Source organism: Pseudogymnoascus destructans, assembly GCF_001641265.1.
Source record: "Pseudogymnoascus destructans isolate 20631-21 unplaced genomic scaffold scaffold_32, whole genome shotgun sequence".
In the NCBI taxonomy this organism is placed as follows: Eukaryota; Fungi; Ascomycota; class Leotiomycetes; order Thelebolales; family Thelebolaceae; genus Pseudogymnoascus; species Pseudogymnoascus destructans.
In genome coordinates, this window is record NW_020167551.1 from 59197 (window position 1) to 71599 (window position 12403).

Here is a 12403-nt window from a genome sequence, read left to right on the forward strand (position 1 = left end):
CGCCTCCAGGCGGTGGTTTGGAAACCAACGATTACTTCCAGAGTGCCATCAGAACTATCCGTGGTGGATCAGGGTGGTCCCCATCGATCGACAGGGGTTAACTAACCACCTCTATTCTGGTCGCTCACTCGTGCCGTTCCTATTAAACCTCCACCCAATAATCTTCCACCCATTTATCCTCCATCGAATATCTTCCACCCATTTATCCTCCATCGAATAATCTTCCACCCATTGAACCTCCACCCAATACTCTTCCACCCATTGAACCTCCACCCAATACTCTTCCACCCATTGAACCTCCACCCAATACTCTTCCACCCATTGAACCTCCACCCAATAACCTTCTACCCGGGTCTCGTACAAGGAAGGAGTCGATTGCAAGGATAAGTAAGTGGATACCTGGTGTGGGTTCATTGAGACCATCGGATGAGACAAATCGGATGAGACCATCGGGCGAGACCATCGGGTGGTGGCCCTCATTTTTGGGATGCCAGGATTAGATCTTTGACATCTTCAAGTAGCCGTGGCATGCCATAATGCCAGTGACAGTCTACGACTATCAATTTCTACTTATAACTCTCAAAATTGCAAGAGACATTACGCCCCCTCTGTGCCTAATAGACTCTATTGCAGCATGAGCAACGTACGAAAACGCCAAAGCCAGAATTCATGTAGAAGGAGAAGCACTTTGACAAATAAGGCATATGAGTACGCAGAACTATACAGCGCAGATGTTGCCTTGATCATCCACCAGAAGGGGCGCTATTATACTTACGTATCCTCTGGCAATCCATGTTTTCCACCATCCAAGAAAGAAATTGTATGTTCTCTTCTGACTTTGATGGCTTTTTACTAAATAGTGGCAAGATGAATTCTTTTCCAATCCCAATAAATATGTTGCCACATGACGCTGACGTGAAATATCAACGGAAACGCCATTCAGAAGATCCAGAGCAATTGAGGAGTAAAGAGAAGGGGTGCGCAGATACAAATATTGCCACGGCGCCAAGACGGAATGAGGCCCCCACCACATGAGCAGGTTCATGCACGTAAATCAGACATGTTGCTATGATAGTGTAGAGTATGTATAGAGCGACTTCAATTTATATTTGCTGTCGTTCATCCTCGCCTGAATCAGGACAGATCATGTCATTAAATTTACGTCTTCTATCTCTTGCATTTGTTAAATCTGCCTGTTCAAATGTGAAGGAGAGACTGCCAATGACGGAATGAGATGTTCGCCGTCGCTAATGGCCAAAAATCGTAACCGATGGGCTGGAGAATTAATAATAGACTCAATTGACTGAACTAAACTATGTATGGCCCCACATATCCATGTAGGCCAATTACAGGCTCAGCTAGTGGCTCAACTTTGTGGCCCTACCACAGAGTTGATGGCATGGCACCACGCCATCTTTGAGTCAGTGGCCAGTCAAAATAAGTACGCGATGGGCCGAACTAAAATGACTATCCAGTGCTTATAATTATACATGCACGTCAGGCCAGATAAATAATACAAGTTGATGTTCAACCAAGTGATAACGTTGATATTTCGTGTCAACATCATGTTTCAACATATTTATAGGGATTGGAAACGAATTCATCTTGCCACCATTTAGTAAGCTTCTATTAAAACCAGAGTGAACCTACAATTTCTTTCTTAGATGGTGGGAAACATGAGTTTCCAGGAGATACATAAGTGTAATAACGGCCCTTCTGATAGATGATCAAAGCAACATCCGCACCGTATAATTCGCCATACTCATACCTTGTTGGTTAAAGTGCTCCTCCTTCTTGATGAATTCTGGTTTTGGCGTTTCCGTGCGTTGCACATGTTGGGATAAAGTATATGATGTTTCTTGTCATTCGAATGGTTGTAGTTAGATCAATATAGTTGTACGGTTGTTGCTGGCATTTTATAGAGATCTAGTTCGCCCAGAAAACGGTAATTCTGATGTCCCAAGCTTGTGTCATCTCAAGTGGAGTGTGCGCATCCTTGATCCGCCCGATACAGTATAGTGCCACCTTTTCCCTCCACAAAATCATCAAACGTATATTTAGTTTTTCCACTGGACTGGGACGTGGTTAGAGCTTCGATAAGCTTCTTTGACTTGTATGGTATAGCCAGTTGGTTGAAGAGCGACTCGTTCCACGAAATTCCCGAAATATCTGCAACCGCAAATTCCACTAGTACATGATCAGCTATGTTGCCACAGCAGGTGCACAAGTCTTACACCATAATTTGTCGTTCAAACTGAAGCCCAGCACAGTCGGGCTACAAATTAGAAGATCTTCATCCGTCAGCGCATCAAGGTTTACACTGCTCTCCATAGCCGATTCATCTAGCTTGTTACTAGAGGTTGTATCTCCTAACAGCCACAAATCGATACTGTTAGTGCTCTTGAAGATGCTTGGCCTGGTGTAATTGGGGTTGATCTCCTGAAACATTGCGGCATCAACCATAATCCTGCTGTTAATAAGTATCTCAATGGGTTTGTTTTTCTTCATTTGAAAGGCCTTGCCTCTATAATGCCGATGTTGTGTACCGATTAGGGAGAAACAAAACTTGCGACCGCATTTCACAAGCGTTTCTCTCATGCTCTCCTCTGCTTCGTGGTGTTGGAGAGGGAATGCCTCGAGAGAGTTGATGGTTCTCGATCCGCAGAAACCAAGAATGGCAGTCTCGATTGGAGCTTTCCCAAGCACCTTCCCGTCAAATTCCAAGTACTTTCCTTTGATGTGGAAATAGTCAACTCCAGTTGTGCTTGTTTTCGCTTCCCCAGACTCGAATCTGATGCATCTTGGTTTCTTGGTCCCGCGACAAGTGGTATACACCAATCCGTTTTGGTTTGAAAAGAAACGGGAGTAAATCGTAAGTTATCTCTCCCGTTTTCAGCAATGAGGCAAGCCGTACTTCCGTCTCCTTGTAGGATAAATGGATATGATCGATAAGGAGGGCAATGTGCTCCCGGATGATGCTGTCCTGGGGATCAACGTGATTCCATTTACGGGACGCCTCGAGATCTGGGAGATAATGGAAGAGGAAATTTCGCTCGACCTTTGAAAAAGTGAGAAAGTCGATTGTGATAGTTAGATAGGGCATGCTTACGGAAAGGCTTTCCTCGTTGAAACTAATCTCAGGAGCTTGTGCAAGTATAACTCTCAAGGTATCTCGGAGAAATTTCGACTTGATGTCAATATAGACCACTGGTATTTCGGTTTTCTTGACTGGAAACTTCCGTTAGCAGGTACAATTTGTGGAGAGGAGATACTAACTAATACGCCTGCGCTCTATGAAAACGTATCGATCCAGTCCATCAACTTTTTCTTCCGGTTGTTGTTGTTCCTCAATGACGTACTTGTATGCCTTTTCATCCCAACTGCACCAGTATCTTGTGAGCCAGGAGAAGGCCTCAGCGGCAGGAAGACTTACACCTCATTGACTGTCTTGTATGTCTGAAAACTTTCTGGAGGGTCTTCGGCTTTAACTTCCTCTGCGGCAGCAGGGGCTGCAGGGGTGCTCTGGGTGGCACTGAGAGACTTGACAACGTCTATGAACAGACCGATAACAGTGAAGGTTTGGAGACGTGGGGTGCATCTTCATAGCGGCGAGAATCTCACTAGCATCCTCATCGCTCAGCGTCGGCGGGGTACTGGGAGGAGTCGTTGACCGTGGACTGCGCAGCGAAAGGCCGACTTGAATCATCTCTGTTGGAGCCATGACGATGTAAAGGGTTGGCAGGTGGCTTGATATGCGTGATGGGCGATGTAGACAGAAGTAAGAAGCTTGAAGATGAGTGATGATTTGAAGACTGCAGAGGTTTATGATTGAACTTCTGGGGAATCGCGTGCCCTTATATATTTCTCAATTCTTTGCCCATCATGTCAATGGAAGACAAACCAACAACGGCCGGGGAGTTGAGGAAAGCCGATCCTTCTTCGTTCAGGATCACCAGCAGCCCACAGTTGCAGCATCATGCATTGGCCGATTCAAAAATAAAAAAGGTCCAAGGGTGCATGCAAACAACGCGGGGAGAATCACATATCTGCAAGACAGTGTTGGGGAAGATGCTGGCGAGACCGATTCGCCATGCAGGTAGTCGGGGAAGCAGCCCATTGATGTGAGACAGCGATAGCATTCGGGCCGTGGACGTTGGACGCAGAGTTTATGAGGCATGATTGTGCGGTTCTCCAAGAATGGAATGTCTTCCTGTGATACATATTCGAAGCAGCAAGAGGCAATCGATTGAAAGCATGGCGCAATGAACCTTGAAGCTGGCTGGAAAACTTCGTCGGTTCATCATGCAAAACAACGCGTGAAATAACGCGATCAAGCGGAAGATGTGCACGATGAACTGTTCATGGCGCACGCTAAATCCCAGCCCTAGCAGCTTGATTAAGAACAAGGTGATATTCACTAAGATTATTGATGCAATGTGTTAGATCTCGGTACGAGACAGAAGAATTGTACTGCAACATATCACAAAACACTGCAATATTTTGCGATATATTGCAATATTTTGTGATATACTAATATATATTAATAGAACTACCCAACGCCGAGAACAGCCACTTCAAAGTGTTATTGGGCGATTTAGGCGAGCGTGACTGATGTCCACGAAGAAATATCCCTTTCCGCAAGGCGCCCAATAAGTTTGCTCTTGTTGCTGAGTTATGGAAACTGATCGATCAGCATTATCATATGGATATTACGTATAAGGTGTGCCGGCTTCTGAACAGTTGAGGATAGGCCGATGAACCAAGCGTGTGCCACGCAGCGGCCTACCAACAAGTCAATATATGACAAGGCACTAAATCATGAGGGGGTGATGGTGACCACAGTGTAGATAGGGTGACACGAGGTATCAGATCCAGCGTATCACAGCCATTATTGTTGTGGCATTAAAGATTTGGTGGTCAAGACCCGGCGGTTAGAGGTATCGTAGATGCACGCCACTTTTCGCCCTGTATTGTCAGTCGGGGTGTTGGGCCATAGTATGACGGTGCAAACTATATATGACGCCTCTATCCAGGTTTTCAAATGGTACTTCTAAGTGCCTAACCACTATCGCTTTCACCCATTGCAGAGTTAGAACAAAGATATTTACCTAAAGCTACCAGTCTATACGCCAATTGCTATCATGTCTTACAAATCGAAGCTTACAGGCCTCGCACCTGGCCTGGTAAAATTGGCAGAAAATGCCGTTGAGGGGAGGATGAAAGCTGTATGTAAATCCAGCCGGCCTCTTAAAGTTCAACGATCTCCTACTGACATCTCATGAACAGAACCCTTGGATTAAGGATATCAAACTCAAGTAACCCATACTTTAATGTGCTGCGTGGGACATTCATAAATGCTAATCCACTGCAGGGGTACTGAGCTGCACACAAGCCATGATGGATCGGGCAAGAAGGTCATTACGATTCAAATGCTCAACGAGACGGGTGGGCGGGTTGAATCAATCCACATGGAAGAGACGGGTGAAGTGACCGTGAAGGGAACGGCAAAGGGAAAGGGGACGAAAAAAGGAGATGCGTTCGATGATGTCCCTACAACGTCGCGTGATATTGATCCGTCGCTCCTGAATCAAAGCTCGACTGTCACTTTGTGCGCCTATAGCGAGATGTCATTGTGTGTACTTAGAGCGGGAGTTGTTAAATCAATCATTTCCCTCAAAACATGAGCCTCAAGCGTATGACTTAAGCCAATCATATTGTGCCTCTAGCTTCCCCAGAGTAGTACTCCTTCAGATCCCGGTGGAGCGCGTACCTGGACAAATTATACCCGGAACCCCGACATCGGTTTACGTAAGCTGTCTCTGGTTTCAGCAATTTTGGTGTGGCAAGTATGACGGAATGGCACAACAAGAATATCATACATTGTACCAAAATTGTTCATAAATTACTTATAACAAGTAGAAGGGAATTGTTCGCAGATATAAATAATTGTACAACGGCGCCTGCACCTAGTCAGAAGTCAGCTCAGAGAATTACTATGACTGAAGCCACGGGTGCGTAAGTAAGGCTGCAGCTGTCGGTCTCTTTTCTGGTTCCCAAGATAGCATAGGTCGCACAAAATCTATGAATAAATCGATGTCTCCGGCTCCCTCCAGTCTATCCTTTAATGCGGTCGGCTCCAGGGGAATCCCTCTCCAGCTCCCTGATCAATGTTAGTTCGACTCTTTCTAATGGGAAGTCTTGAGAGAAGACAATGGACGCTGACCTTGCTCGTCGAAATACTGTAAATGCACATCACTACGCTTCAAGAACTCGACGTGGGGTGATCCTAAATATCTAATCATCTTGGCAAGAGTGTCCTGTTCGTTATCTTTGCCAAAAAGGTGTTCTCCACAGAGGAGTTCCCACACCTGATATCATCAGTTTCGGTCTGTCAGGTGCGTGTAGATACTCACAAGAACCCCAAAATTCCAAATGTCTACGCTTTCCCTCCACTTCATTCCAAGAATGACTTCTGGAGCACGATACGGAATCGGTTGGATAATGTGACTGTATTCTGTTTCGCCAAACACAGCCATACCCATGTCCGCGAGAATCGGGTACACGACTTCCTCCTTGTAGTCCATACTTCGAGAGGTGTAAATGGTAACTCTGTCGTTCACAATCTTTTGGGGTCCCGGCTCCTTCTTCTCCGCGTCAACAAGTCTCGTGAGAATTTCGGTGCCATCGTCGGGAAGCGCTTCTTGGATGTTGTCGAGTTTAATGTCTGGGTTCAGGTACTGACCGTTAGTAAATCGTACACGTCATCAATGGAATGAATATTTACCTGTATGGATTACGCCTGAAGTATGAAGGTAATCGATCCCCAAAAGAAGACAATAGGTGACTAGTTTCACAATAGGCAGTTCGAGTCTTTTGGTAGGTTGGAGGTCGATGCGTTCTGATAAACTGATGCCGAGAGGGTCGTACACCAAGCAAGTGTGAGAGCCGCCGGGGACGTCGATCTGGAAGATATCGCAAGCATTTCGAACCCAGGACCGGCCATCATGAACAGAATCACGGCTCTTCAGGTAATCTAGAACTTGAGCCTCTTTCGTCATAGACCGGCCTTTCTTGCAAGTCCCTACCTTCAGAGCCTTGTATGAACAATCTCTGTTCAATGTTAAAACCATCTCATAAACGCATTCTTCATTTAACGTACGCTTCATCACGGCAGAGCCAAACAGTGGAGTACCCACCGTATCCCAATTTGACGCATGTTCTGTATCTATGATGGAAAAGTTTATTAATACGAACGGGATAGTATAGCTTTGGATCATAGTGCTTCAGCGTTCCTTCTTCGATCAGCACAGCTTTGGTCGCGATGCCTTGAGACATGTTGCAGCACTTGAAGAGATTCAAGGAACGAGTCGCGGATCGTGAGATGATCATATTAGCATCTTGCAGGATCGTAGAGTAGGATCCATTCTCGAAACTTTCGTTGGTTGACGTGCCCAAGATGGGCACCAGAGACGGCGCAGGCGAAGGAGCTGACCCCAGGAGGCGTGGGTGTGAAGTACGTGATTGAGGTTGGAGGACCTTAGTGGATAGTATCACGTGACCGCATGCGTCTGAAACGCAAGAGGATGTACAGTCGAGTCGCGATAAGTCGATTCGCGATAAGTCGATAATCGCGATAAGTCGATGCTTTTCTTCTGCACGAATTAATTCCTCATACGATTCGCGATTCGCTCGATATCGACCTCAATCCTCCTCATATCGACTTATAGATCGAAATAATGCCTCCAACTCGACTGCATACAATGAAGACTGAGCAGCGTCGCGCGCTCAGAAGCTGGTACTCTCAACAAAATCCTCGGCCTACCCAGAAAGCCTGTATTGAGTGGTTCTTACAAACATATAATCACCGCCTTACCCAGTCAACAGTCTCTGATTCCTTGAGCTCTCGATTTGCTAGCCTTGATAGCCCGACTTCAAGCATCTCTCCCACTACCCAACGGCGAAAAGCTGCTGCTTGGCCAGAGCTTGAGGCTGCTCTCTTCGACTGGCAGAAGCGTATTGACGAAAGCGGAGGGATAACAACTGGGGATATTCTACAAGAGAAGGCAAAACAGATCTGGCAGTTGTTACCACAATACAAGGAGAAGCCTATACCAAACTTTAGTATTGGGTGGCTTGACAATTTCAAGAAGCGGTATCAGATCAAAAGCCACATTAGACACGGCGAAGCAGGTTCAGTTTGTTCAACTACAGAAGACGAGATGAAGGCTATCCAAACACTAGCAGGAGACTTTAAAGAGGAGGACATCTACAACATGGATGAAACAGGGCTCTACTGGAGGATGACACCATCGAGGGGCCTCTCATCACAAGTTAGGCCTGGATTGAAGAAGGATAAGACACGCATTACTGTAGTAGTCTGTACAAATGCTACAGGATCAGATCGATTCCGCCCTTGGTTTATTGGCAAAGCAAAAGCGCCACGCGCTTTATGAAACGTTAATATTTCAACAATGGGAGGAGAGTGGAGATGGAATAAGAAGGCATGGATGAATCAATACATCATGACCGAGTGGCTACAAGCGTTTTACCTCCACATAGGGAGTTCTAGGTCTGTGCTCCTTACAATGGACAACTTCCCTGGACATACTGCAGCTATTGAAATTGCTCCTCCGCCTTTGAATATCCGAATCATATGGCTACCTGCAAATTCTACAAGTCGATTCCAACCACTTGATCAAGGCATTATTGCCTCTCTTAAAGCCCATTACCGTCGACAATGGCTTGAATTCATGCTCGTGTCATTTGAGAACAACAATGACCCTCTAGATTTCATGTCTCTTCACCTTGCACTTCGTTGGATAATCCGTGCTTGGTATCATGATGTCACAAACACAACTATTTACAATTGTTTTGTTACGACGGAACAAGAAGGCTGGCCAACTACAGGACAGGAAGGAGGGAGGTCGCATGAGACCGGCCCTGGTACCTGGAGGGGCAGCGGGGAATAGTAGTTCCGAAAGTATCACGTGACGGACTCGCAGGATGATGAGAAGAGTCCTAAGAGTCCAGGACTCCGAGGACTCGAGTGAGTTCCCAGGAGTCCACTAGGCACGACGCCACTATATAAGTAGATAGTATTTCCTTAGATAGGAGCTTCGTGCTCAACTCAATACAGTATTTGTTATATACTAGTAACGTGTTACTTGAAGCCTTTGTGTCTGATCCCCTGCCTCCTCTGATAAGTAAACCTTTACGCAAGAGAACCTCTGTGTCTTCTATCGTTTAGAAGTCAGCGTTACATGTTTTCGCAAAAGCACTATTGTTGCTCATCCATTACAACTGCCTACAGAGCCGCTCCCTTCACTTAATACGCTATACAGTCAAGTTAATAATGCTGGGCATATTCGCGACGCTATGGACCTCTCAAACTTCTTAAATCCAGCAGATGAATCACTACAAGAGGGGGAATACAATGGCAGCAACGATGATATATTACAAGAGGTTCTAGCACAATATATACAAGAGGATACTCAAGATGAAGAGGAGGAGCAACCTGAACAGCCAGTGTACTCAATGCACGCTCAGCAAGCTCTCCAAGTTCTAATTGGGTATGCAGAGTCTGAAGATGGGGTTGATACAGCACATTTACGCTCATTTGAGCGCTTTGAACGGTTTTTGACAGCGAAGCGGGCATCACTACAGGCACAGGGCACATTGGATCAATGGATTATGTAATAGCTTGGCATTTGATAACTCGGTATTCTTGATAAGTCTATATATTTCAGCTGCACGGATTGTATCGACTTATCGCGACTCGACTGTACTTGTCATATGAGCTTCCTCACACCCTTAAAAGTGCGTACAGAAGCACTATAAATTTTTGGGATGGTGTGAGGACATGTAATAGTTAAATTTGCGGAACAATCATGATCAGGGCGTCATTTCAGCCTGAAACATGTTGAAGCCTGATGACGCCAGGGTCTTTTCGGTAAAGTATGAGACTGCAGAACAAGTCACATGCCACTGCCCCACTACTCTGAAGTCCAGCATGCCACGATTTCTCATCAACCTCGAGTTGCGAACAAGATGCTGTACAGAATCCAAGGCTGATTTTGGGTGACAACAATGACTCAGTTGTCTTCCATTCTCCCTGTTGCACTTATCTTATTCTATCAAAGGCGCAGAGGATAATTTGAAGACTCTGCAGTTACCTTCGGCACGGCCGCATAGAGAACTTCACCTACCTACCACAAACTATTATTGTTGGCAGACTACACCTGAAGATCTTATGTGAGTAAAGGAGACTGCGGCCATCCAAATAGCTAATAATAATGAAGTGCCAGCTCATCCACCTTGCTTGCCTAGTCTACCAAACATACACGATCAAGAACGGCGTCGTTTTGCACCCATCGAATACGCATTGCTAGTCATGTCTGAGACTGGGGATAAGGCACTTGGTGGAGATTGGGAAAAGATCCGCTTTCGCATTTGAGATAGAGGGGGGATCTTGTCAGCCTTCTCTGAAGGGAGAACACCAGCAATGATATTGGTGGCGGGGATACCGAGTTGATACCCGACCGCCGTGGCGGTTGTGGCGTTGTCCCCTGAAATCATCCAGATGCTCACACCTTGATTGCGTAGAGCAGAGAGTACGGAAGAAGCTTCAGGGCGGAGTGGGTCTGTTGTAGCAAACTGTGCAGCAAGCTTAAATGAAGTCTCCTCCTGGTCTGAGAGGGAAAGAGGACGTAGTGCAAGAAGAGCGATGCTTTTCCCAGCAGTTTTCCATGTCGACACGTTGTTGGACCAGTAAGTGTCTATTGGCGTGCCAAGTAAGGACCTGAAAGCTTCGCTGCCAATGGCGGCTTCATACCGGCTGTCGTTGGTGGATGTACGGATGGTAAATGTGCCTTTGAGACCGCGACCGGGTAGTTCTTCGATAGTAGAGTCGATAACAGAAGCACGGTTTTGATCTGTGCAGAGTGTGCTAATCGCTTTAGCTATAGGGTGACTTGAGGACACTTCTAGCGCTTGTGCAATTGCCCAGATGACCCTCATCTCCTCCGCACCAGATGCTATGATATCATGGTTTGTTACACTTGGGTTTCTGCCCTCCGTCAGTGTGCCGGTCTTATCAAAGACAACCACATCCAGAGCAGAGGCCTCTTGAAACGCTTCTCCACCCCCCTTAACTAATATTCCGTTTTGGGCCGCTAGTCCAGAACCCACGAACAACGCTGTTGGAGCCGCGAGAGCAATGCCGCAAGGGCAAGCGCCGACAAAGACTGCAATGGCAAACTGTAATGCCCAGAATGCCCAGCCACCTGTCATACTGACATTCGTTGCACTCAGTTTGCTATCAAACTCAAGAGCAAACTTGGAAATCTCCTCCTCAAACCTACAAGTCACTATACATATTTTGGCTTATCACACCAACAACAAGAGCAATACTACTCAACGATTGCTACAACCATCTATGATTCATTACACGTCATCGCTCCTTAGTTACTGGGCCGATATTACCACATAGCATATCTCTACAACCCTCTATGATTCATTACATGACATCACTCATACTACCACATGACATATCTCTACCAACTAGAGGCCTAGGAGCATGAACGATAGCTCTAAAAGCTCCTACAAACCTCTATGATTCATTACATGTCATCGCTCTTTAGTTACCCACAAGATTGGTTAAGTTATGACATAATTTGTCTATGACATAATTTGTCTATGACATAATTTGTCTATAGGGGTACTCTGACCTTGGACCTCCTTTTACTTCCTATAGGCTACGAACCTAAGAGATGGTTCTATGGGATTCTCTTACATCGACTACAGTTACCAAGCCTGGTAAGTCATGGAAAGTCTTGGAAAATGAGAGAACTACATTCCTTTAGCATAAATAGGATTGCCCTTTCCTTAAGAAAGGGCAAGCAGACAATACAGTAAATCGACTATCACATACTTCCACGTCTTTTCCAAGCTTCCAAGCATTGATCTTGTTACTCCTTGTTTCTGAAAAGTCAGTGAGGTGTTAACCTCTGACTTATCCCTGAGTTCTCAGACTCAACATTTGTTGCAACTTGTCTGAACCACTTCACTACATCACACACCTGATTGCTGCGTTGTGGAATAGTCTAAGCTACGACCCTTTGGCTCTTTTTCCTAAGACAGTGTGTTGTCTTAGTAAATTCATCCCTTCCTTGGGTGGCTAGATTCTCACATCTGGTGCACCCACCATTACACCACCGGCATCAACATCTCGCCAAGTCTCCGGCAGTACCCCTCCCTGGCCAAGCCCAAACCAGATAACGAATGTAGATATAGCAATGAGCGTGATGACAGGAACGAAGTATCCCGTCAATATATCAGGTACTCTCCACCGGTGCTCGTTTTGTCTGACCTTCTCGCACAACTTTGACGATTTGATCGAGCATTG

At 45.9% G+C, this 12403-nt stretch overlaps 5 protein-coding genes across 5 annotated transcripts; 2 read left to right on the forward strand and 3 right to left on the reverse strand.

Moving 5' to 3' along the window:
* Nucleotides 1-1975: 1975 nt before the first annotated feature.
* Nucleotides 1976-3721, reverse strand: VC83_08806 (uncharacterized protein; the record flags this gene model as incomplete). Its single annotated transcript, XM_024472349.1, has 7 exons — nucleotides 1976-2187; nucleotides 2235-2808; nucleotides 2915-3058; nucleotides 3110-3228; nucleotides 3277-3380; nucleotides 3434-3551; nucleotides 3622-3721. 7 exons carry the CDS (start codon nucleotides 3719-3721, stop codon nucleotides 1976-1978), a joined length of 1371 nt encoding a protein of 456 aa, XP_024319943.1.
* A 1157-nt stretch (nucleotides 3722-4878) lies between these two features.
* Nucleotides 4879-5684, forward strand: VC83_08807 (uncharacterized protein; the record flags this gene model as incomplete). Its single annotated transcript, XM_024472350.1, has 3 exons — nucleotides 4879-5225; nucleotides 5287-5315; nucleotides 5372-5684. Exons 1-3 carry the CDS (start codon nucleotides 5142-5144, stop codon nucleotides 5682-5684), a joined length of 426 nt encoding a protein of 141 aa, XP_024319953.1. The 5' UTR covers nucleotides 4879-5141.
* VC83_08808 (uncharacterized protein) lies at nucleotides 5227-7498 on the reverse strand. The gene is made up of 6 exons (XM_024472351.1): nucleotides 7160-7498; nucleotides 6785-7110; nucleotides 6414-6724; nucleotides 6224-6368; nucleotides 5880-6160; nucleotides 5227-5813 (listed from the first exon to the last, which is right to left on the reverse strand). Exons 1-5 carry the CDS (start codon nucleotides 7387-7389, stop codon nucleotides 5994-5996), a joined length of 1179 nt encoding a protein of 392 aa, XP_024319945.1. The 5' UTR covers nucleotides 7390-7498; the 3' UTR covers nucleotides 5227-5813; nucleotides 5880-5993.
* A 107-nt stretch (nucleotides 7499-7605) lies between these two features.
* Nucleotides 7606-8953, forward strand: VC83_09682 (uncharacterized protein). The gene has a single exon (XM_024473095.1). The coding sequence runs from the start codon at nucleotides 7737-7739 to the stop codon at nucleotides 8451-8453; it is 717 nt and encodes a 238-aa protein (XP_024328863.1). The 5' UTR covers nucleotides 7606-7736; the 3' UTR covers nucleotides 8454-8953.
* Nucleotides 8954-10344: 1391 nt separating this feature from the next.
* VC83_08809 (uncharacterized protein) lies at nucleotides 10345-11289 on the reverse strand (the record flags this gene model as incomplete). The annotated part of the gene is made up of 1 exon (XM_024472352.1): nucleotides 10345-11289. One exon carries the CDS (start codon nucleotides 11287-11289, stop codon nucleotides 10345-10347), a length of 945 nt encoding a protein of 314 aa, XP_024319944.1.
* Nucleotides 11290-12403: the final 1114 nt, after the last annotated feature.

What these genes read in the sequence shown, in the direction of transcription:
- VC83_08808 (XM_024472351.1), bottom strand. Translation starts at nt 7,389, where the DNA reads ATGATCATCTCACGATCCGCGACTCGTTCCTTGAATCTCTTCAAGTGC. An exon ending in TGGCTCTGCCGTGATGAAGC is followed by an intron (nt 7,111 to 7,159) that starts GTACGTTAAATG and finishes AACATTGAACAG; the next exon opens with AGATTGTTCATACAAGGCTC. An exon ending in TTCAGGCGTAATCCATACAG is followed by an intron (nt 6,725 to 6,784) that starts GTAAATATTCAT and finishes ACCTGAACCCAG; the next exon opens with ACATTAAACTCGACAACATC.
- VC83_09682 (XM_024473095.1), top strand. Translation starts at nt 7,737, where the DNA reads ATGCCTCCAACTCGACTGCATACAATGAAGACTGAGCAGCGTCGCGCG.